This window comes from Trypanosoma equiperdum, assembly GCF_001457755.1.
Source record: "Trypanosoma equiperdum strain OVI genome assembly, contig: ctg_1038, whole genome shotgun sequence".
NCBI lineage: Eukaryota > Euglenozoa > Kinetoplastea > Trypanosomatida > Trypanosomatidae > Trypanosoma > Trypanosoma equiperdum.
Window position 1 is genome coordinate 701 of NW_027122992.1, and position 1,071 is coordinate 1,771.

Genomic DNA, 1,071 nt, shown 5'->3' on the forward strand with positions numbered 1-1,071 from the left:
GGAAAAAATTTAAGCAAAGATGTCTGCTGGAGAAAAAATAGTTATAGTATTCACGAAAAAAAGAGCTGCTGCATCACATAAAAATAATAAATTTAAAATTCTAACCCCAACAATGTTTTCTAGAAATTTTAACATGAATAACCCTAACCCTAAACACCCAACCAGTCCTAGCCTTTCTTTTTTCTTTTTGTTATTCGGCTTAAAATTTTAAACCTTAAATCGGGATAAAATTCATTAAAGAAAAATTACCCAAAAGTTAATTAACTTTTCAAAAAGAAATAGAAAGCTTAAGAATTCCGCTAAAAAATTTAAAAAATTAAAAAAATCAAATATGTTAAAAAATTTATATCTCAAAAAAGTCCAGCAAAAACCTAAAAAGTAAAAAATATCAAAAATTTGCAAAAATAGAAAAAATGAAAAAAAAGAGCTGAAAGACTAAACAAAAATAAAAAAACCCTAATCTTAAATATTCAAAATTAACTCGAAAAACCTAAAAATGAAAATATCAAAAATGCCAAAAAAGGTTGGAAAATGGGGTAAAATTAAATGTCGATGCACGGCTGGGGTTGAATAAGTGTTATTGCCCACTTTAAAAAAGAGCCGCTGACGCACAAAAAATTTTTAACTGTTAAAATAAAAATAAAATAAAAAAAGGAAAAATAAAACCCTAACCCGAATAAATCTCCCTAAACTTCCTACCTTTCCCCCTACCTTCTTGGTTCGCAGGACAAAATATTCAACAACAAAAAAGAGGGATAATTTTTTTAGCAATCAGAAAAAAAATTCAAACGCACAGGTAGCCAAAAAATTAATTATTTTTCAGTTTATTTAGGTGTTAAAATATATCAAAATTTCAGCAAAAATCCTAAAAGTTTTATACTATAATCAAAAATGCTTAGAATGCAGACAAAAAGTAACGCAGCAAATACCTGAGGAACAGAAACTCTCAAATTGCTAGAAAACGATGCTTCATCTTTCTTGTCTGTTTCAGCTTTTGGAAAGCATTTCGGGTCTTTTGTCTCATTAAAATCACAACCTGTTTCCTTTTTACAATCTTCGCTTGTTTTGTGC

General features: G+C 28.2%; 1 pseudogene across 1 annotated transcript in view; it reads right to left on the bottom strand.

Moving 5' to 3' along the window:
* Positions 1 to 845: 845 nt before the first annotated feature.
* TEOVI_000592800:pseudogene overlaps positions 846 to 1,071 on the bottom strand; it is a 936-nt pseudogene continuing 710 nt past the window's right edge. Inside the window, exon 1 of the mRNA in view lies at positions 846 to 1,071. This exon is cut by the window's right edge and continues 710 nt beyond it. Within this exon, the coding sequence occupies positions 846 to 1,071 (226 nt within the window).